This window comes from Zalophus californianus, chromosome 16, assembly GCF_009762305.2.
Source record: "Zalophus californianus isolate mZalCal1 chromosome 16, mZalCal1.pri.v2, whole genome shotgun sequence".
Lineage (NCBI taxonomy): Eukaryota > Metazoa > Chordata > Mammalia > Carnivora > Otariidae > Zalophus > Zalophus californianus.
Window position 1 is genome coordinate 16,537,863 of NC_045610.1, and position 23,319 is coordinate 16,561,181.

The following is a 23,319-nucleotide window of genomic DNA, read 5'->3' on the forward strand; positions in this document are numbered from 1 at the left end:
ATCTAAAAGAAATGTACTAATTAAGAGAAAGTGATGGTTTCCTAAGAGCTTTGTATCCCAAAGGAGGGAAACTGAATACCACAGATCAGGGTAACAAATTAGATGATAATTTGACTAGGGCAGCAGAACATCGTCAGGTGATCTCTGGGATTCCTCTAAGCAGTTGCAGATTTTCAGCACCCAATCTTCTTAGCTTTTAAGTGTTTTCAGAGACTTAGTAATAAGGAGCTCTGCAAGCTGAGGAAGCTTAGCTGGGCGGAGCGGAAGGCATCGGGCTAAAGTGCATTCCTCTTCGTTCCAATTCAGCCAGCAAATATCTTCAGGACGACTATACTTGTTTTTCTCCTGGCTTTTGCTGTAGAGAAACAAAAGAGAAAATGTCCTGATAATATCTTCAGTGAGATTCTCCAGCCATCCCCCCACCCTTTTTTAAAATTTAAATTCTAGGCATCTCTGCCATCAGATAAGGCATGTTGGGGCAGGGCTTCAGATCCTTTCCCAAAGAAAAGGGCAGGTTCCATAGGAGTGGCAACCCATCAAAGCCATTCCACCCAGAAAGTAAAATGGAGCACACCACAGCCAGTCAGCCATCTCCAGGAAGAACTGTGAGGTTTCCCTAAACTAGAAGGTAGGAACAGTTGAACAGGAAGTTTGGTCCAATTAAAGCCACTAAAAACCATTTTTTTTTAAACAACTTCAATGCATTACATTATTTCTCGTAAAGGAAGTGATTTACAAACAAATCCTCTTTACTAAGCACTCAGCCACTAGTTAGTATTCCTGGAAAATAATCAAGTTGTAGGGCTTTAAATGAGATTTTAATATATCACTTTTAAAACAGGCAAAATTGGTGGTTCTTTCCTAACTTCTCTCATAATTATGCAGTACAATTTGTGGAACTAGCACAGTATTTGGCATCAAAAAGCCCTCAAGATTCAAATCCTTGCTTAACTGTTCACTCTGATTTTGAGCAAATCACTGAATCCTTCTGGGCTTGTCCCCTTATCTGTAGAAGGGATGGCTAACCTAAGAGTGGTGTTGGATTTTCTGTAGGTCTACGTGGGGATGTGCACATACAGGGCTGGGCAAGGTTTGTAGCCAAAAGGTTAGGATCTCAAGAAAGAAGGGGGTACTTTGGAAACCAGGTGAATGGATGAGAGGGAAAAACTGGGGTGGCCAAAACAGTAAGAACAGTCTGGTCAGATAAAAAGGCCAGAGATGGGGGTAGGGAGTCACTGCTAACGGGGACAGTGCTACAGTGCTGCTTTTTGGGATGGTGGAAATGTTTTGAAGTTAGTGGTGCTGGTTACACAACTAATATTAACTAAAACCCTTCAGTACACTTTAAAAGGGTGGATTTCATAGTACATGCATTTTATTTCAATTATACTGTTATTTTAAAAAAGGATGCAGAAAACATGAATAAGGACATGTTGGAGAGGTAATGGAACATGAGGGATTTTCAAATTCTCTGGTGGGGTAGAGAATCAAGTTCTGGTCCGTAGTATAAAAAGTATAAAAAGGGAGGGTAAAAACCCATTTCTTTTGCTAAATCCTACAATTTTACATTCCACCATACCTTCTGAAGTTTCATTTTGAGAAGAGATTCTCCTTCATTTCTTGGGTTATCAGTGGAATATTCATATGATGTTTTCGAACAATAGGTGATGGGCAGCTTTTCAGTACCTGTAGTGTGTCGCCCTGGGTTTTAGGACATCATGAGAAGTACTTTTAGATACCAAAGATTTCATAATTACTATTGCAAACTGCCTCGAAGGTACCGTTTCAAAATAAACAACAGGCACAACCATTTAGATTTCTAATTTATTATTAAATTACATAACAAAGCTTCTTCTATACAGTCAGAAAATGCATTTAGATGAGAACAAAAATTAAGTACAAATACAATAAATCTGGTTCCAAGAAGCGATTTTAAAAGCAAAAAAAAATAAGAAAGTGCATTTGGAATAGATTTTTAAAAATCTGTATTGGCATTTTTCATGAGGAAACATCTTTCATCATGGTAAAGTGTGACTGGAATTGATTTCCCTCCTTCTCTAAGAGCTAATAGGATGGGAACAGATGCAAATACTCTCATACTAAAGTGAGACGTTAGGTACAAAGAAAATGAGAAAGATCCCCTCAAGACATGGCTCAGCTTTGTCCCAGCTTTTTATCCAATAAACATCCTTCAGAGTCACTTAGTCCTTCCTTATTTTCTTTTCCCAGAGAAGCTTAAGGATATGCAGGTTTATAAAAGAATGACAAGCTTGGTTTATAAAGACCATGATGAAAAGCCCTGCATCTGAGTAGAGACCAGGCTAAACAACCTCTGACCCAAAAGGAGAATGGAGCGCAGTCATTTTACTTTTCTGAGTGGAATCCATTTGTGCACTAGTTACCTTTGCCACAGACTTTGGTATCATCCTAGACATGGCCATTTATCCTCCACAGCAGGTTAGAGAACTGGGTCAATTTCTAAGAAATCATATCTGGCTAATGATCAAACATGAGGTATTAGAAAACCAGAAAGGTTAGTCCAGTTCTTTAAAGTCCTTTTCATCAGGTTGAGATTATTAACAGTGAAATAGGAAATCAATGGTGGGAATGCAAGTCCAAGGTGCCTCAGTTCCATAGAAGCCAAAAGTCATGACATCAAAAGGCTCAATAAGTACATTTTCCTAGTCAGATGTATTTAGCATCCAGTAGGAAAGAATTAAAGTAAATATTATTTGGTTTCAGGTATAAAAAGTGCCCGCGTGATGTCTCCTCTCTTCACTTGTCTTAATTCTTAGAATTTTACTTCCATGCCTGATCTGCAGTAGGGAAAAAGGAATTCTCTATACAAGTGAATTTTGGTACAAAGGAGGGAGGAATAGTGAAGAAGGAAAGCCCTTTTCTAACACTAGAAAAATAAAGGGTGAGCAATGCAGGTTACAGGAAATCCTTCAGCATCCTTAAAAACACTAAGAAGAACATAGAGAGAGCCAGGACAGATCAACTGAAGAACTTGGGAGATCTGGGTTTGAACTTAGTCAATTAAACATTTTTAACTAAAGTTATCAGCACACATTAAAACAAAATCTCAGAAGTATATTTTTGGGAATTTTGTCCTTTGTGTTGCCACGGTCTCTCATACTTCTTAGTGAAAACGATAGTTCTGAATAGTTACTAAAATGATCCCAAAGGAAAGATCCATTATTATATAAGACAATGGCCGAGGGAGAATAATTTCCCCTAAGAGGCAACTTCCTTCTGACCTCCCAGCTCTAACAAGCAACTTACAGTTGGCCCCTGAGCCTAGCAGCAGGTCTGTAAGGGCAGAAGGAAAGGGGAGGAAACCAGGATGGTTAAAAAAAAAAAAAAAAAAAAAAGTTAAATGGCACGAAACAAAGAGTTCAAATCAGCTATCATGGGATTCAAATCCTCTTCTTGTAAATGGCATACTTCTATTTCCTTATTCCAGGGCCTGTGTCTGTGAATGAAGGAACCGTAAGAGGTGAGGAGCTCTCTCCTAGCCATCTACATTTGCCCTGGGTCACCTCACCATGGGTTACAGCCCCGGGTGGTTAGCCAGACAGACCTACCTGACACCCACATCTACACCAAGCTTTTTCAACTTCCTTGGAAGAACTAGTTTCTTTCCATAAAGAAAATAACCAACATAATTCTATTACTTCATTCGAGCATAACCCTAACTGAAAGGCTCATCACCCATCAAAAGTATGTGTTTGCTTAGTGCAGCAAGCTAAATTAGCTCAGGTCCTTGGTTTACTCTCACACAATCAGCTTTAATGAATGTACCAAATAATCAGACCAGTAAAAAACACTGGTAGTATAATTAAATAAATAACTTTATTTATGATACTTCAGATTTTATAAATGCCAACCATATAGCAACGAAAGTCCCATAAATTCTAGCTGAGGCACAACCACCAATCAAGGCCCTTTGAAAAATCAAAGATAATAATAAAGTGTCAGGGGAGAGAAGTTCTGTTCTCCCAACAGAGAATTTAACAAATGAACTTCTCTGATCCTTTAAGGGTCACGTTGGGAAAACTTACTTTCTTTTAAGGGCATCCCCAATCAAGTAACTGATCAATCAACCCATATTTAGAAAAATAAACCCCATAGTTGAAAAAAAAAAAAAAAACGTATCAAATGCCTTTCATACACAGGACATAATAAAACTTTGACACCAGAAGGAAAAACCTCTGTTTCTGTACCAGACCAGGGGTTAGCATAGCCATCAGCCTGTGTATTAAGTTCATCTGAATGTCATCACCCACACACTGTAATGCAGTTAAGAACCATATGCTAATAGCCTTTTATTCCCTGTGCCACAGTAGGAAGCCAATACCGTAAGTACCAGAGTCAATTCCAATGGTGAAGAGCAACCTTCTTTCTTGGTGAGGAGTGTAGATGTTGAAGTCTTCAAGCTATTTGTGGTAGTTCAGTTAGACAAGTCATACATTTACAGAAACGGAGAAATGGTTAAACCTGAAAGGAATTCTGGTGGGTGGTTTAAAATTTTGTCACTGTCCAGATGATAGAAGACAGGTGCAGAGGGCGATTCTGTCACAAGCACCTTCAACAGTAAAACCATTCTCTGGATGTTTGGAGAAAACAGATTTGGAGTAAATAGGTTTTCATAAAACTCAGAATTCCTAATACATCAGGCAGTAGTTCTCAAACTTTTGCTCCTAGATCATGGAGCATTTATAAATGGAGTTATCTGGATGGTGACCCCGCAAATCAATGTCTTTTTACATGTGGCTTGTTGAACAGATCTCACTGAAAACTGAGCAGTCCTCTCACTCAGGGTTAATCCTGACATGATGAGGAACTGGTGGGGGCAATGACAGACACTGGCTATTAGTTACTTTTATAATGGTAGAACCGAAATTCCATTTACTTGTAGTAGGAAATATTAATCCAATGGAAGAAGTAAACAAAAAATCAAAACAATGACAAAAAAAAAAAGCCTGTTATTCTTGATGCTTTTCCAGTAATACAGTCAACCCTAGTGTGCATACAATTTACAAAAAGAAAAAAAAAGCTTTTTTGCAGTGTTTGTCTTCTGTTTCAGACAACCTCAACTGTGTTGAAGTTGACCTGCTGGCATCTCAAAGAATCTGTGAAAAATGTAATTTTCCTTGAATACCAAAACAGGGACGCAGAGTAGAAATGTATAGCACAGCTTATCAAGAAATGACTTGTGATTTCTCATCGTGAGTGTAAAATAAAAGGACAAGAACTATTTTTATTCACAACCCAACCTGGGGGCTAAAAGGAAAGCAGTCTTTGGATACAGAGAAACCTGGTTTTCTGAGGAGTCCAGCTATAAGACCTGGCTTGTCATAAGCCTTCACCACTATTACTGAAGCACAGAAACTCTGTTTCTGATTGGTTTACTTACCTCCTGGGAGGACAAAAGCAACTGAAAACTTTTTTTTTTTAAACTAAAAACAGAAGGAAATGTGTGTTAGAAAAGAGAGCACAGAAAAACTGTGGCTTCAGCTCAACCTGACCACGTGACAGAGTCCAGAGCTATCAGTCATGAATTAATCCTGCTGGTCAGGCTAATCATCAGGACAATCAACTTCTCCTTCCTACTTTTCCTTATCCCAGATCAGGGTGTGAAAGTGGTGGCTGTCAAGAGTCCCCGGAGACATTCCATCAATGGAAAGCATACAGCAGCAACAGGATGGTACAGACACCAATAACACCGCCCAGGATGAGGGAGTCTCGCCGCTTCCTAAGATTGATCCGCTGGATCAGGCTGTTCACAGCAGGAAAACGATCTTTGGTAAATCTTTATTAAGGTCATATTTAAAGAAGCCTCTTTAGTGAAAAGTCACAGGAGTCACAAAAATAGAGATCAGTGTAGTCCAGAAACAATAAATAAGAAGAAGAAATACAGGGGAAGAAAATCACACTGAGGGAGTCTTTAAAAGACACATGCCCCAGGTGGGCTTGTCCTACTAAACAAGGACCCAAACAAATCGAGGAATTATTACCAGGCTTCAGGTCAGGCTGGGAGCCGGTATGTGAACAGAGGAACAATGCAGGGCAGGAAGGCATAGGTACAGCCAACTACCACTGCTACCGCCACCCTATTCCCCCCCCCCCAACTCCCTCCTTTGCTCCCCCTCCCCCACCTCTCCATCTCTCTTTAAACCCCTTCTCTCAGGAGAGTAGGAAGTTTTGCCAGAAGAGTTTTGAAGTAACTGATCCTCTCCTCACAGGGTGATAACCCCCTTAGAATCAGACAACTGGTGGGAACCAACTCTAGGGTCTGAATAAATCAACTGATTTGGTGAATTATTTAAATTTTAAATTTTAAAAAAATTTAAATTTTTTAATTTACTTGGCAGTAGTAGGGAGGATATGGTAGGAAAGTGGGTTACACTATTCTAGCTGTCCTACTTGGGAAACATAAAAAAAGGAAATTTCCAATTTTAGAGGTTTAAACACAGTCACAACTATATTTTACTTAGTATTTCAAAGTATCTTCATACTCTGGTTTGTATGTTGTAGACCAGAGCAAATGCCTGCGCATCCTATATTGTTTTGCATGTCCACAATATACCTGCAGGTGCATCCTCTTTAACAGAGAGATCCTATCAAAGTCAAAAACCACCAACAAAAACCACCTACAATACTGGACAGCTGAATAATACCTCCACCCTGTGAATCCTGACTGCATTTTCCTGTAATTAAACTACTCAGCAGGGACTATATTCGTGCACTTATATATTTTACATATTATATGATTAGGACCATGTCTTCTACTAATCTTGAATTTCCCTGTCTACCCAGAATGGAGCTCCACATACTGTAAGCATTAATGTGCTTTTTGAAATAACGAAAAAAAAATTTGCAGACATAAATTTTAAAATATACAAGAACAGGAAGCATGAAATAATAGGCAAAAACTTTTACAAGGTATGGGGAGCCCGGGTGGCTCAGTTGTTAAGCGTCTGCCTTCAGCTCAGGTCATGATCCCAGGGTCCTGGGACTGAGCCCCAGGTCGGGCTCCCTGCTCCGCGGGAAGCCTGCTTCTCCCTCTCCCACTCCCGCCTGCTTGTGTTCCCTCTCTCGCTGTCTCTGTCAAATAAATAAATAAAATCTTAAAAATTTTTTTTACAAGGTACGAATCTCAAATAGAGCAAATGCTTAATCTTTTTTTGCTTAGTAGAAGGATCAACAATCCCCTTAGAGTACGCAAACTTCTGGCATTAGGAAACCCTGTCTCTAATGGGCACATTTCTGTCCAGGTTACCTTTAGGGAGCCCCTCTTTCTCCTATAGTAACCTAGTTCAGTCCATGTAATAGTGTGGGCTGACCTTGTCCTCTGCCATCAGGTGTATGTACAAACTCAGGATTGGCTAGGAAGAATATTTATAGTGACTCTAGCTGGGGAAACTACAGTCCTCTTGAGACTTTTATCACAGCTATTAGAAAAGACCCCCCCTTTCCATGGGGATTTCTGAACTAATAGAAGGTGACTCGTATAGCCATCTCTGTCACCATGAGAAGAAAATCTGAGAATGAGGCCAACCACGGGAAAGATAAGAGATGGAGTAGGTAGGGGGAAAAGAGAGAGGAAAAGGCAGATTAATAATAAAATCTGACAATAAAATCTGAGCTCCTGAATCGAGCCATGCCTTAAGCCAAATTCTACCCAAGAATTTGGTAAATATAAACAAATTAATTCCCTCCTTTCCCCCCTTAAGTCAGTCTGAATTGGGTTTCTGTTACTACCTCTCTATGGAGTCCTGACCAATACCCATTTTACTTGATTTTTTTGAACACACATTCTTCTGGAAGTATTATAATTTGATGATACAATGTATACAGCAGTACTCTATAAACTGTATAGCCCTATATAAAATACAAATGATTGTGGATGTGTGGTTTTATACTTAGGGTAATGAAACAGGAACAAAATTCACAAAAAACTGGAAAATACCAACACACTTCAGGATACTCCTTAGGCAAGTAAGTATCAAACTAAAAGTGACCTTAAATTATCTTGGATCAGAAGGTACTCAACTTTTGAAAATTATAGATCCTTCCTCCCTTAGTAACTGGGAAAGAAAACTTTTTTTCTCCAAAAGGCTTGACTTGTCAGAGAGTAAACAAAATGTTTCAGAGTAGCAGGCTTACCAGTTTCTCCACTGGGTTTCATGGAAATATTAGTAATTCTAATTCAAATCAGGAAACTCAAGAATTAAAAAGGTAGAGGTCACAATAAACTATCCTAGCATTCAGCTTGCGCATGAAGAGTCACATGAAAATATTCTCTTGGCAGTTACAACTCATCTACATGTATGGCTGTCTCCTTCCTTCTCCTTCTAAGCACCTGCCACTGACTTAATTCTCCAAACTGGAAAAAGAAAAAGCATGTCACTTACCATGTTGAGGTAAGAACAATATATACTGTGGCGTTCTAACATGGATTCAAGAGCTTTTAAAATGTAAAATGATTTTCTGAGTAATTTGAAAATTCACATTTATAATTTTTTTCTGAATCTACTAATATCAGACTTCTGGTGTACAATCTTTTACAAATGGCACTAAACAGTATCAACTTTTATAAAGTAGGAATTCAAGGCATATCCATATTATGTAATTATTAATGGCCTCAACTGCTGATGATGGCAACCTGACCAAAAAAAACCAAAAAAAAACCCAAAAAAAAACCCCAACAAACCAAGCATAGACACCTCCCCCCTGCCAAACACTAGAGACTTCAAATTTTCAAAAGGATACTGGCCAAAGTATTCATTTTGCTCTGAATCGACTTCAACATTCCTCTCTGGGAAGTCATATTTTCTTTTGTTGCCATAGCAATGCTGAAGGGGGAAAAGAGAACATAATTAATTACATTGGTATTTAAAATTACCCTGCATGGATCCACCATACTCTTAAAAAGCGAAAACTAAGATAAGCGACATCATCTTGAAAAGCATGGGCAGAAAAGAAAAATCATTTCCCAAGTCACCTTCACACTGTTCTTTTCCCAAATGACCACTCCAGCCCCGCTGCTATCCTCTGATGTCTTTTTGGACAAGGCAGTAGGCCATTTCCTGTGATTTTTCCCAGTCAGTTAAGCGTCTGCCTTCGGCTCAGGTCATGATCCCAGGGTCCTGGGACTGAGTCCTGCTTCTCCCTCTCCCTCTGTACTCTCTCACTCTCTCTGAAATAAATAAAATCTTTAAAAAAAAAAATGGTTTTGAAAGGGGCCAGCTACTAAAATATCCTTAATTAGGAACTGTTGAGAGGAAAGTAGGAAATTATGATCATAAAAATAGAACCAAAAGTGTAACACATCACAAAATATTCATATATAACCAGTCCTTAATTTATGAAAAGATTATGTTCCAGAATTCTACTTGGGAACCAACTAGGCAGATTTTATTTTTTTAATTATTTATTTGTTTATTTGACAGAGAGAGAGAAAGACAGTGTGAGAGGGAATATAAGCAGGGGGAGTGGGAGAGGGAGCGGGAGAAGCAGGCTTCTTGCAGGGAGCCCAACATGGGGCTCAATACAGGACCCTGGGATCATGACCTGAGCCAAAGGCACCAGAGAGAGCACAAGCAGGGGGAGCGGGAAGCAGAGAGAGAGGCAGAGGGAGAAGCAGGTTCCCAGTGGGGCAGGGAGCCCGATGCGGGGTTGGATCCCTGGACCCCAGGATCATGAGCTGAGCTGAAGGCAGACGCTTAACCAACTTGAGCCACCCAGGCGCCCCAACTAGGCAGATTTTAGGAGACACATTCAACATTTTGCTGGGTTTCCAAGCCAGCTGACAAAGGTTACACATTCACTCAATGACTGAGGGAGATGGGGGAAGGTCCCTTCTCTTACTAAGAGAATAGTCTCTTCCACGTGACTACTCTGATGTACTGTTTAAAAGAATCTCAGTTAATATTTTTTGCTATCACTGCCAGGATTAACTTTCAACAGCCTTACCTCCCTGGACATTAGAAACCTAGAGGGCAGGGTCGGTATCCATTTTGATATGTAACACACAGGGGAGTGCTATAGGTACCGATGTTACAAAAACAGCTGGAAACAGAATGTTCTTGAATAATTCTGAAAATATATGAAACATTAGAAAAAAATAGCAACAGAGATGAAGAGATTCTGGGAAGATGATGATCAGAGCACATATTCCTGACCTCATCTCTGGTCTAATTTCCTCCATGGAGGAACACAAGAACAAGACAGATATGAAGGGGAGAGGTCCATCTGAGATCCCAAGTTCTTTTGAAATCTCCAGGGAAGAAAGCCAGGTAGGCTATACTCTCTCAAGCAAGGGAAGAACCAAGGAACTGATGGCAGGGAAGACTAGACTTTCCTTCAAGCCTGGGGAAAAGACCTAGGTTTCACTGCATAGTGAGGAGCCCAGAGAGTGGAAGAGATGGACCTGCATGCATGGGAGCTGCAGTGACGGATGGAGCTGCTCCCAGTACCTGCAGCTGATAAAGGGCTGCTACGCACAACCCGAGGAACCTATAAGCTGAGAGCTGACGGTCCACCAGCTGGTGTGAATGCCAAGCCCTGAAGAAGAAAAACTCTGCTGGGCCATCCACTACCACCTGATATGCCTCTGCTTAGGGGTCTCTAATAGCCTGACCTATCTGGGAGCTGACTAAAAGTACTTTTGAACAGGCAACACCAGGTATCCTATTGGAGGAAAATGCTAGAGGGAGTACCCTAAGCAAATGGCAAATCAAATTGAAATTTCAAGATTTGAGAAGGAGGCGAAGAAGAAACAAAAATGTGTGAGGAGACAGATAAAAGGATATATATTAGAACATTGTTTGATATAGTAAAAGACAAACACACAAAAACACCCCCCCTCCCATGGAAACAACTTTAGAATGGTTTAACAGATTATGTTATAACCATACTATGAAATAATATTTGGTCATTAAAAAGAATAAGATGGCATTATTTCTATTAACCTGGAGGGATGGTTATGATATAATGAATGATTAAAGCAACCCACAGAATGTGTAAAGTATGAATCCTTTTTCATTTAAAGCAATAAAACATCTTTGTATTTGTTTGTATGACAGTGAGAGCATATTAGAAAGACATTAACAACTGTCAGTTAATACATGTTACTCAGGGGATAGGAATGGAGGGACACTACCAGGAGATGAACTTTATATACATTTTACTTTTAAACTGTTCCAATAAGAACATTGTACTTTTCTGAAACATACATATCTAATAAAGAAAACTGAAAAGAAAATTGCAGGAATTCCACTTGAGTGACTAAGAAATGTGAATAACATTATCAGCACCAAATCTGCTGTAGTTATTCACCTTAGTACCACTACGAGTCAAGCAATGATTTATAAAAGTTTTTCTCAGATCCTAGAAAAGATCAAGAATTGAGGGGATCAGGTATCTCTGAAAGTAAAACTGTGGAATACGGCTAGAGATGGAAATTCTTAGAAATTTGTACAAGGAACTGCCAGACCCCTATATTACCCTCCCTGAACCATGAAGTCAGGTGACTGCCCCCAGTTCAATAGAAGATCTAACCTAGAAGAGACCTCAGAGATACTGACACTTTGAAGCTCCCAACGAAACAGCCAGGCCCCCTTCTGATCATCCATTGTGAGGCCTACCACTTAGCAAGTGTCCCACCACCCATGGACACAGAATGAGCTTCCAAGTACTGGATTTTGGAGCCTTACCCTTAAATATGAACAAAGAGGGGTGCCTGGGTGGCTAGTTGGTTAAGCGTCTGCCTTCAGCTCAGGTCATGATCCCAGGATCCTGGGATCAAGCCCCACGTCAGGCTCTCTGCTCAGCGGGAGCCCGTTTCTCCCTCTCCCTGCTGCTCCCCCTGCTTGTACTCTCTCTCTCTCTGTCAAATAAATAAATAAAATCTTAAAAAAAAAAATATGAAGAAAGAACCAAGTATCACTACAAATTTGAGAAGAGCCTCTAATGAAAGACAGAGATCCAAACAAACCAACCAGCAAACAGAAAACTGAATCTGGGGACACAGAGGCAATAACAGAAGCTCAAGAAACTCTAAAATTAAATTATATTTAATGTCTTCAGGGAAAGAAAAGAAGGCATCACATCCATGAAACATATAAACATATAAATACATGTAAATATGCATGTGTATATGTGCGTGTAAGAGTGTACCCACCCCTTAGAAAAGAGCTGGTGTAAATTTAAAAAAAGAATGGAAATTAAAACATAATACAAGTGTCGAAAGGACAAATTGAGTAAACCCCTCAGAAAGTAGAAAAAAAGGTAAATGGAAAATGGAGAAAAGGTAAGACAGGAAAAACAGAAGGTCCAACCTATTTATTACCTTTTAAAATTAAAAACAAAAACCAGAAAACAAAACAGTGAAAAAGGAGGTGGGAAAATGATAGTTTAAGAAAATTTCCCAGAACTGAAGATGAGTTTCCACCCATTGGGCCCGTTGGGCATTCCACCCAACGCCCAGTGCAATGAACTGGAAAAGATGCATGCTAAGCTCACTATGGGGAGGTTAAAAAACATCCAAAACATGGGGAAATAAGGATAACCCTAAAAGCTTCCAGAAGAAAAAAGCTCATCATATACTAAGGACCAGATATCTTAATTGGCACTGGACTTAAAAAACAATACTGAAGGGGCACCCAGGTGGCTCAGTCCGTTAAGCGTCTGCCTTCGGCTCAGGTCATGATCCCGGGGTCCTGGGATGGAGCCCTGTGTCGGGCTCCCTGCTCAGTGGGGAGCCTGCTTCTCCCTTTCCTTCTGTCTGCAACTCCCCCTGCTTGTGCTCTTTCTCTGTCAAATAAATAAATAAAATCTTTAAAAAAAGTACTGAAAATCACACCTTCACAAATTTCAAAATTACTTCTAACCTAGAACTCTAACTTAGCTAAACAATGAATCGAGAATAGATGTGAAAAGTTCAAAATTGTACCTCCTGTTCTTTCTCAGGAAACTACTAAAGAACGTGACCCAGCATAATGGGGGAATAAACTAAGAATATGGAAGACACTAAATTCAAGAAACAGGAGATCCAATGAAGGAGGTTATTTGAAGGCAACAGGAAAGGGCCCCCAGGACCAGGGCCGGGGAGCAGGCCTGGAGAACAACCAGGTGAGAGTAAACAGAAGCAAGTCGGCAGTGTTAATTTTACACTGAATTTTAGATCCAAAAACCAGAAAGAACACAAGAAGAGTCCAAACTAACAACATCCTTTGCATCATTCATTCTTACTCATAATTATGTCTGTGATAGAATACGATATATTTAAAATGTGCTTGTTTTAACATAAATTTATAATGTACTTTAAAATGGGTATTATGGTCTTGTATAAAGTAACACAATTTCACTTAAAGAGAGGCTGAGCTTCTGAAGGCAATCTTTGAATCATATATGCCTCTGTTTTTTACACTGGGACTATCACCATCTCCCATGCACTTTGACTCAGAAGTAGATAAAGAAAATTAAAAAATAATTTCCACAAAGCACTTTGTATTCCTTAGAGAATGGATATTATCATCATACATTATGTTATTATCTTGTTGAATATGCATGACTGCCAGTACCACACACAGTATATCTAGACATACTTTCTCATCTCATTGCATCATTTAGAGTCACTGAGTGAAATCTAGGTTGTTATTTCAAGGGTCAAATACTCAGAGGCAAAACAGAAGCTCCAAATAATATATAATGCTTTTAAAATGATAAATCATTGATGTGCTTACTGGAATTTTCTTACCTGCTCTGTAAACTAAACTCAGACATTTATTTTTTCAACAACAGACAATACTAGTTATACATTTAAAGCTTAAGAATAAATATTAAAAATATTAGTTCTTTTCAATTAATTGATGCCAGAGTCTATATTCAGTTGTGCACATACTCTTAAAATCCCCAAAAGGAAAAAGTAAATTGTTACATACAGAATATGCAAAAATATTATCTGACACTTAAATTTTATATTATCTATAAGTAATCATAACTAGCTTAAGAGTCAATAAAATTTCAGGTTGGGGGAAACCCAGGGCCGGGCCAGCCCTCTCTCCTTCCCGGTCCTGGGCGTCGGGTGGAGCGGCACTTCTGCGCCCCGCACTCCGCCTGCCCCACCGCGCCACGGGAGGAGCTGCCATTGCGAAGTGATGCCACCAAGAAATGAGAAATACAAACTTTCTGTTCCACTTCCAGAAGGCAAGGTTCTGGATGATATGGAAGGAAAGCAATGGATGCTGGGCAAAATGACTGGCTCTGGAGGATTTGGACTGATATATTTAGCTTTTCCCGCAAATAAACCAGATAAAGATGCAAGACATGTAGTAAAAGTGGAATATCAAGAAAATGGCCCTTTATTTTCAGAACTTAAGAATTCCTCTGTTTTATGGATCCAGTATTACTGAATTCAAGGGAGGAAGTTACAGATTTATGGTAATGGAAAAGCTAGGAATAGATTTACCGAAGATCTCAGACCAGAATGGTACTTTTAAAAAGTCAACTGTCCTGCAGCTAGGTATCCGAATGTTCGATGTACTGGAATATACACATGAAAATGAATATGTTCATGGTGATATAAAAGCAGCAAATCTATTGTTAGGTTACAGAAATCCTGATCGGGTTTATCTTGCAGATTACGGACTTTGCTACAGATATTGTCCCAATGGGAACCACAAAGAGTATCAGGAAAATCCTAGAAAAGGCCATAATAGGACAATATAGTTTACCAGCGTGGATGCCCACAAGGGAGTAGATTTGGTAAAGGTGCACATAGGGAGATTTATTCCTGTTTTTCACCAGGCCCTTATCAGAGTTTTAGAAGATACCATCTCTCAACAATAAGGAAATCTTTTCTGAAACTACAAAGTGTTAACTTGTGGAAATCTCTCCTAGTCGCCTTTCATATAGCTTACTTATTTAAACTCACTTTGATGGTATTGCAAACACATTTGCAGGTAAATTACATACATAGTCCTTTTACTGGATATTGATTGTACTGCATTCCAAGGCAGACTTAATTCAACAATTCCCTAACTAGTTAAAGTCATAACCTATGTCTTGTATTCATTTACCATTAATTAAACCTTAGCTGTTTATTACACTGCAGTCCAAAACCAATAGCCAACCCAGAAAGCCATGGAAAAGGAAGTAGGAGGTCAATACTGAAAATATATGGTGCAGAGTCCCACTGATGGTTGCTTTGTTCACAATCAATATGGTCAATGCAACTGTACTTTCTTAGTTGCTCTGTCAGCAAGACAAAAAGTAAATTCTAATGTTATGCTAGTAAAAAAAAAAATGGTGATTATTGAAAAAGTTTGCCTTTCAAAATTATATTCCTTGTAACTTTATTTATAAAAGTATTTTCAAATATGCTAAACCATATGAATAATTTAAAAACAGCTTTGAAAGGACCCCATGTCACTAAAAGGCAATTAGACATTTGCACTTGTTAATGGCTGTTGAACTGTTACCCTAAACTGATACCTTCTGGCAAGTTGTAGTTGGTGCAAACAACCATGTATTATTGCCTTTTCTATTAAAAGGACCACTGACCATGTAAAAGAAAAAAAAAGAGTCAATAAAATTTCACCTTGATACCTACCAGATTTTGAAATAAAGGGAAATAGTAAAATAAAAAAACCTTATAATTACATTTTTTTGTTTAACTAGCAAAATAGCAGTAGCAGTGATTCAATGGTTCTCAAATGTTCTTATACTCGAAGTATTCCAAATTTTTATACTCATAATTACCAGCCCTTAAGTAGGCCAGCTTTGAGTTGAAAAGCTTAATTAAGGCAGCCTGGTCCAAAGAAGATCAGGTAGAAACAGGAGGAAATAAAAGGAAGAAAAAAAGGAAAAGGATAATAGGGAAACTTTAAGTAAAAAATCCTTGGCAAGGGGCGCCCGGGTGGCTCAGTCGTTGGGCGTCTGCCTTCGGCTCAGGTCATGATCCCAGGGTCCTGGGATCGAGCCCCGCGTCGGGCTCCCTGCTCAGCGGGAAGCCTGCTTCTCCCTCTCCCACTGCCCCTGCTTGTGTTCCCTTTCTTGCTGTGTCTCTCCGTCAAATAAATAAATAAAATCTTAAAAAAAAAATCCTTGGCAAATGTGATTTCATTTTATGTGCTGATGAAAGGGAAGGAGTCACAAGGAAAATATTTCAGTTGACAATTAGGCAATGGTGCAAAAACTTTGTTCAGATGGACAACCCAGTACATGTGATTTAAACAAAATCTCCAGATATGATAACTGTATATTATTGTAAGAGATTATACTTTATTAAATAATGATAGAAACATTATAACCTACTGAATAAAATCCATGAGTCCATATCAATATAAATACATATTTAAAATATGAATGATGAAATATTTAGTGGTAGAGAGGCATCATGTCTGCAATTTATTTTTAAGTAGTTCAGAAAAAAAAAGTGAAAAAGCAAATGTGGCAAAATGTTAAGGTGGGGAATCTAAGTAAAGGGTATATGGGAATTCTTTGTACTACTGGAATTATTCTGAAATCTGAAATATCAAAATAAAAAGTTTTTAAAAAGTCTGCATTAATAATACAGCTACTACTTACAGATTACCTACCTATCAGCCAGGCACTGTATTAGGCATTTTACCTCATACTATCTTTAATCTTCACAATAATCTTTTAGGGTAGGTATTATCATCAATCCCTGTTTTTAAACACATAACAAATGAAGGCCCGGAGTAACTTATCCAAGACCAGAGATCTGGTAAGTGGCACAAACCAAATCACACTCCAAAGCCTGTACTCTTTCTATAAGGTGGTAAATATAATAGTCATTTAGATAGAGCTCTGATTCTAGAATTATAGATTCAGATTTGAGGATTTGAGGATTTGAATCCTCAACACAATGTATCAGTCATGTGATCACAGGCAAATTACTTACCTTAATTTCTTTTTTGTTTTGAATACTGTTTATTTCACGGGTTATTGAAGAAATTAAATAAAATAAAGCATGTAAAGCACTTGAGCACAATACCACAGCCTCAGGTAAAGGTACATATGTTTGTTGATGTTTCCATGTACTTTATTATACCTTTCCTGAAAAATGCTTTAGACACTGCTGAATTCTAAACTGTAGAGATCAGATCTAGTTCATTTACTTTTTTACTGTCATAAGATAGTATCTAAAAATTCAAACCTAGAGAATTAAGCAGTTCAAACCAACAAATAAATGTCCCTTACCTTAAACAATAAACTACTTCAGTGTTATTACAGACAATACTAAATCTTACTGCAGAAGATTTTCTGTAGCTGCTGTGACAGAAACCAAATCTACATAAATGGTATAAATAAGACACTTACCAAATCACACATCTAAGATGGTTTTCCATTAAAAAGTGAGAATGAAAAAACTGAAGCTGAAAGTACTGAGTATGAATTAATCAGAAAAATTCACCTTGGTAAATCAGCTTAATTCTAGAAACAAATATTTTGGGCTTCAAATGTCTCTGATAAGAGAAGGATGCAGTAAAAATACATCACAATCTAGTGAAATTCCCATCTTTAAGAATGATAAATTAACTTTAACTCTAGTTACAGGGTTAACCTAATCTGTTCATTTATGTTGCAAGCAAACAAAAAACACACTAAAGTAAAACAAAATTTTTCCTACCTTATTGTCTCTTCTATCAGACGATCGGAGCTGCAAATAAAATGGAAATTAAAATTCTGAAATATTAAGGCACATTTAAAACTTGTACTTAATTTTTCTAATTTTATTATTTTTTTAAAGATTTTATTTATTTGACAGAGAGAGACACAGTGAGAGAGGGAATACAAGCAGGGGGAGTGGGAGAGAGAGAAGCAGGCTTCCTGCCGAGCAGGGAGCCCAATGCGGGGCTCGATCCCAGGACCCTGGGACCATGACCTGAGCCGAAGGCAGATGCTTAATGACTGAGCCACCCAGGTGCCCCAATTTTTCTACATTTTAGAGATTAACTTCTCAGCCGCTTATATAAACAGAATACACAAGACTTTTGAAAGCATCTGGAGAATATTCTAGGCTCTCAAATAAATTTAACTCATCTACCATATATAATTTTCATCTTACTTGTATTTGTTAGCTTAAATCTATTTCTTCCACAGAGATACTTGATGATTAAAGACAGAAGTTTTAATGACAGTGTAACGAAATGAAACTTCTTTAATCTAGATAGCTCAAACTTGTCACCACCATCTATTCAAAACTTAAGAATCACAACCAACTGATAAGGAAATATAGTTCTGATGCCTATAAGTAGTAATTATTTACACCTTAAAGTTCCTTCCATCTTTGGGAAACATTTTTTGTTTTGTTTTAGAAACGAAACCAAACTTCAGCCTACAAACTTTACAATTCAAGAATGTGAATAAAGACACTAAATGCACCTTTGATCTGTAAAATGTTTGCTTTATGCATCACACGCTGGAAAGAAATAAGTCTATTTTAGGGAAGAACTCACAGGTATCAACATTGGTAAAGGTGCTGCTGTAGAGCAGCAAGCAGGAGAGCTCCTAGATATCTGCATCCCTTTGGCACAGTGCAAGGTATACAGCAGGTTCTCAAATGAATACTTGCATATTTTTTTCTAACTACTTCTTTCCAAAAGAATTTCTAAGTTCGCTGTATCAACTAATAATTGGAGTTTCATAATAAAGTAGTGGACCAGGAAATCTAAGTTATGCAGGAATTAGGGGACAAAGATGAACTTTAAAAAATGTCATAAATACCTTATATAAGCCCTGTGATTAGAATTTCAAAAATAACTTGGGGAGCCTGGGTGGCTCAGCCAGTTAAGCATCTGATTCTTGGTTTTGGCTCAGGTCATGATCTCAGGGACATGAGATGGAGCCCCGAGTTGGGCTCTGTGCTGGACATGGAGCCTGCTTAAGATTCTCTCTCTCCCTCTTCCTCTGCTCCTTCTCACCCCTCTCCCCCTCTTAAAAAAATTTTTTTTTTCAAAAATTACAAAGATAGTGGAGGAATTAAGAGCCAGACTATGTGGCTTTTGAATGCTGTCTCTACTACTTACTAGCTATCTGACATTAGGTAAATTACTTTATGGCTAAATTTTCTCACCTGTAAAATGGGAATGACAGACAAGCAAAAAAAAAAAAAAAAAAAAGCCCTATCTGTTATGAGGATTAGAGAAGTTTATATATAATAGTGACTAGAACAGAACCTGGTACACGGTAAACACCAAGTATTTTTTGCTATTATTACAGTAGTTTCTCAGTAACTATGGACTAATTCTAAGCATAAAGTTGATATAAATTTCCATATAAACTCACTGCTCTGGTGAATTCTATTGATAAGTATGCATTTATTTTGGTAACGGATGTGTATGGAAGTGCCCTGGAAGAGAACTGCGTCAGACAGGGGCTGCAAAGATAAGGTACTAACTTCTACAGACCTTACTATGGAGACAGACAATACATGCTGACAGGTGTCTTCGTAAGGTCGTCATAAACTCACAAAAGAGGGAGTGGTTAACTAGAATTGGGTTAATATCTCCTTGTTCAACACAATTGTTTGATTGACTGTCCTCATTAGAGCCTTTTAGTGTATTGAAGGGCAAAAAAAAAAGACATTTTAGGATGCAGGAATCTCAGCAAACCATTTTTTATTTTATTTATCTGAGAGAGAGAGCAAGAGAGCATGCACTCAGTAGGGGGAGTGGCAGGCAGAGGAAGAGGGGGAAGCAGACTCCCCGCTGAGCAGGGAGACCGACATGGGACTCAATCCCAGGACCCTGGGATCATGACCCAAGCTGAAGGCAGCTGCTTAACCGACTGAGCCACCCAGGCGTCCCCAAACCATTTTTTTAAAAAGATTTTATTTATTTATTTGAGAGAGAGAGAGAGAGAGATGGTATGAGAGTGAGTGCACAAGCAGGGGGAGGGGCAGAGGGAGAGGGAGAAGCAAGCTCCCTGCTAGTCTCCCCTTATCCATGAGGGATACGTTTCAAGACTCCCAGAGAATGCCTCAAACCATGGAGAGCAGTGAACCCTATGTGTACTGTTTTTTCCCTATACATACATACCTATGATAAAGTTTAATTTATAAATTCTGCACAGAGAGTAAAATAACTAAGAATAAAATAGAAAAATTGTAACAATATACTATAATAATAGTAATGTGAATGTCATCTTTCATTCACAAATATCTTACTGTACTGTACTCACCCTTCTTTTTGTGATAATATGAGGTGATAAATGCGTATGTGATGAGATGAAGTGAGGGGAATGAACAGAAGCATTAGGCTACTACTGACCTTCTGACAATATGTCAGAAGGAACGTCACCTGCCTCCGGACCACAGATGACCAGAGGTAACTGAAACCATGAAAAGTGAAACCATAGATAAGAGGGGACTACTGTATAGGCCAATATTCCTGATGAACACAGATGTAAAAATCCTCAACAAAATGTCAGCAAACCAAATTTAATACATTAAAAAAGGGTCATACACTGTGATTAAGTGGGATTTATTCCAGAGATGCAAAGATGGTTCAACATCTACAGTCAGTCAATGGGATACAACACACTAACAAAATGAGAGATAAAAGTCACGATCATCTCAACAGATGCAGAAAAAGCATCTGACAAAATTCAACATCCATTTATGATACAAACTCTCAACAAAGCAGGTACAGAGGAAATGTATCTCAACATAAGGCCCATATAGGACAAGCCCATGACTAATATTATCTACGATGAAAAGCTAAAAGCCAAGATCACAAACAAGGATGCCTACTCTTGCCACTTTTATTCAATACAGAAGTCCTAACCAGAGCAATTAGGCAAGAAAAAGAAATAAAAAGCATCCAAATTGGAATGAAAGAAGCAACTGTCACTATGTGCAGGTGACATATTACGTACAGCCATGTATTTATATATAGAGAAAACCCTAAAGACTCAATCAAAAAACTGTTAGAATAGGGCGCCTGGGTGGCTCAGTTGGTTAAGCGACTGCCTTCGGCTCAGGTCATGATCCTGGAGTCCCAGGATCGAGTCCCGCATCGGGCTCCCTGTTCGGCAGGGAGTCTGCTTCTCCCTCTGACCCTATCCCCTCTGATGTGCTCTCTCTCTCTCATTCTCTCTCTCTCAAATAAATAAAATCTTTAAAAAAAAAACTGTTAGAATAAATGAATTCGGTAAAGTTGCAGAACACAAAACCCATGACTCAAAAATCTGTTGTTTCTATACACTAATAATGAACTATCAGAAAGAGAAATTAAGAAAATCCCATTTACAACTGCACAAAAGGAACAAAATGCCTAGGAATATATTTAACCAAGGAGGTGAAAGGCTTATATATTGGAAACAAGACATTAATAAAAGACACTGAAGGAGACATAAATAAATGGGAAGATATTCCATGCTCATGGACTGGAAGAATTAATATTGTTAAAATGTCCATACCACCAAGAGCAATATGTAGATTCAATGCAATTCCTATCACAATTCCAATGGCATTTTTTTTTTTACAGAAATGAAACAAATAATCCTAAGATTTGTAAGGAATCATAAAAGACCATGAATAGCCACAACAATCTTGAGAAAGAAAAACTAAGCTGGAGGCATCGTGCTCCCTGATTTCAAACTATGTACTACAAAGTTATAGTAATTAAAATAGTATGGTACTAGCATAAAAACAGATCTAGATCAATAGAACAGAACAGAAAGCCCAGAAATACACCCACACACATAAAGTCAGTTAATTTATGACAAAGGAGCTGAGAATACACAATGGGGAAAGGACAGTTTCTTCAATAAATGGTGCTGGGGAAATTGGACAGCCACATGCAAAAGAATGAAACTGGATCACTATCATACACCCTACACAAAATTAACTCAAAATGGATTGGCGACTTGAACATAAGACCTGAAACCATAAAACTTCTAAAAGAAAATGCAGGCAGTAAGTAAGCTCCTTGACACAGATCTTGGTGATGATTTTTTTGTATCTGACACCAAAAACAACAAAAGCAAAAATTAACAACTGGAACTACATCAATCTAAAAAAAAATTTTTTTTTCCAAACTAAAAAATTTCTGCACAGCAAAGGAAACAATCAACAACATGAAAAGGCAACTTACTGAATGGGAGAAAATATCTGTGAATCATGTATCTGCTAAGAGGCATCCAACATATGTAAGGAACTCCTACAACTCAGGAGCAAAACAAAACCAAAAAACCCAATCTGAATAAAAAATGGCGTAAGACCTGAATAAATATTTTTCCAAAAAAGACATACCAATGGCCAAAAGATAGATGAAAAGATGCTCTACATCATAATCATCAGGGAAATGCAAATCAAAATCACAGTAAGATCTATCACTTCATACCTGTTATAATGGCTATTTTCAAAAAGACTAGAAATAACAAGTGTTGGAAGGATGTGGAAAAAAGGGAAACCTTGTGCACTGCTGGTGGAATGTAAACTGGTGCAGACACTATGGAAAACAGTATAGAATTTCCTTAAAAAACTAAAAATAGAACACATGATTCAGCAATTTCACTTCTAGGAACTGAAATAAAAAGCAAAAAATAGAAAGCAAAAATACTAACTCAAAAAAATATATGCATCCCCATGTTCACCGCAGCATTATTTACAAAAGCCAAGATATGGACACAACCTAAATTCACCAACAGGTGAATGGATAAAGAAATTGTGATAGGGTGCCTGGGTGGCTCAGTTGGTTAAGCGACTGCCTTCAGCTCAAGTCATGATCCTGGAGTCCCGGGATCGAGTCCTGCATCAGGCTCCCTGCTCAGCGAGGAGCCTGCTTCTCCCTCTGGCCCTCCCCCCTCTCTCATGTGCTCTCTCTCTCTCTCATTCTCACTTTCTCAAATAAATAAATCTAAAAAAAAAAGAAATTGTGATATATACAATAAAATATTATTCAGTGGTAAAAAAAATGAAATATTGCCCTTTGCAACAACATGGATGGACCATGACAGCATTATGCTAAGTGAAATAAGTCAAGACAGAGCAAGATAAATACACGATCTCTCTTATATGTGGAATGTATATATATTTTTTTCTCCCTCTCTCTGCTCCTCCCCCCACTTGTGTGCTCTTTCCCTCTCTCTCTCACTCACTCTCTCTCAAATAAATAAAATCTTAAAAAAAAAAGACAAAAATTGAATGATGACTATGAACAAGGAAAGAAGTTACCAAATCTGAGAAAGACTAAAGAAATTATAAGAGCATTCATATGTTCATTCTTTGGAGTGAAGGGTCAAAGAACTGTTGAGTCTAGAATATGGATAGTCTGTCCT

At 38.2% G+C, this 23,319-nt stretch overlaps 1 protein-coding gene and 1 pseudogene across 3 annotated transcripts in view; one reads left to right on the forward strand and one right to left on the reverse strand.

Moving 5' to 3' along the window:
- Nucleotides 1-1,816: 1,816 nt before the first annotated feature.
- LOC113939258 lies at nt 1,817-16,032 on the forward strand (annotated as a pseudogene). Its single transcript, XR_003525182.2, has 5 exons — nt 1,817-3,499; nt 5,632-5,809; nt 8,318-8,429; nt 12,979-13,140; nt 14,039-16,032. The product of XR_003525182.2 is annotated as a serine/threonine-protein kinase VRK2-like (transcript).
- The window catches only part of GOSR1 (golgi SNAP receptor complex member 1), a 62,111-nt gene continuing 42,628 nt past the window's right edge, over nt 3,837-23,319 (reverse strand). The window contains exons 7-9 of one of the 2 annotated variants that reach the window (XM_027625022.1): nt 17,666-17,695; nt 8,779-8,861; nt 3,837-5,804 (exon numbers count right to left, since the gene is read on the reverse strand). In XM_027625022.1, the coding sequence (XP_027480823.1) occupies nt 5,680-5,804; nt 8,779-8,861; nt 17,666-17,695 (238 nt within the window). In that variant the 3' untranslated portion in view covers nt 3,837-5,679. The remainder of the gene's footprint in view (nt 5,805-8,778; nt 8,862-17,665; nt 17,696-23,319) is intronic. The other variant, XM_027625023.1, reaches the window with a different exon arrangement.